This window comes from Chaetura pelagica, unplaced genomic scaffold (genome assembly GCF_000747805.2).
Source record: "Chaetura pelagica isolate M959 unplaced genomic scaffold, ChaPel_1.0 scaffold1146, whole genome shotgun sequence".
Lineage (NCBI taxonomy): Eukaryota > Metazoa > Chordata > Aves > Apodiformes > Apodidae > Chaetura > Chaetura pelagica.
This window is the reverse complement of record NW_009953527.1, coordinates 24,860-25,344: the sequence shown is the minus strand read 5'-3', so window position 1 is coordinate 25,344 and position 485 is coordinate 24,860. Positions and strand designations below refer to the sequence as shown.

General features: G+C 67.2%; 1 protein-coding gene across 1 annotated transcript in view; it reads left to right on the top strand.

Moving 5' to 3' along the window:
* Positions 1-214, top strand: part of SLC5A6 (solute carrier family 5 (sodium/multivitamin and iodide cotransporter), member 6) — a 7,991-nt gene extending 7,777 nt beyond the window's left edge. Inside the window, 1 exon segment of the mRNA XM_009999489.1 lies at positions 120-214. Within this exon segment, the coding sequence (XP_009997791.1) occupies positions 120-214 (95 nt within the window).
* The last annotated feature ends 271 nt before the right edge of the window (positions 215-485 follow it).

Here is a 485-nt window from a genome sequence, read left to right as displayed (position 1 = left end):
CGGCCCGCGGAACGCCCCCCGCCCTCCCCCGCCGCCGTAGGTGCTGGGGGGGATCCCTGTCCTGTCCCCCAGGAGAGGAGAGGCTCACAGCCCCCTTACCCACCCCCTTCTCCCCACAGGCTCTCTCCCTGTCTGGCTGCTGTTGCTGCTCTGTGCCGGGCTCATTGTGGTCACCATCCTGCTGCTGCAGCTCGCTTTTCCAGGCTTCCTGTAGCCCCTCAGGTCCCTCCACACCAGGACAGCCCCCTGCATCTGGATGGACCCCCTGCCCTGGGACAGGATCCCTCTCTATCAAGGACAGACTCCTCTGTGCTGAGATGGGACCCCACCCAAACAAGGACTGGATTCCCCAGTGCCTGGCCAGGACCCCCAGCACCAGGACGGGGCTCCCCACGCCAGGACAGACTTTTCCCTGGCACCAGGACATTCCCCCCGCCTGGCTGGCCCCCTCATGCCTCACCCCCTCCCCCAGCACATTGCCCCGG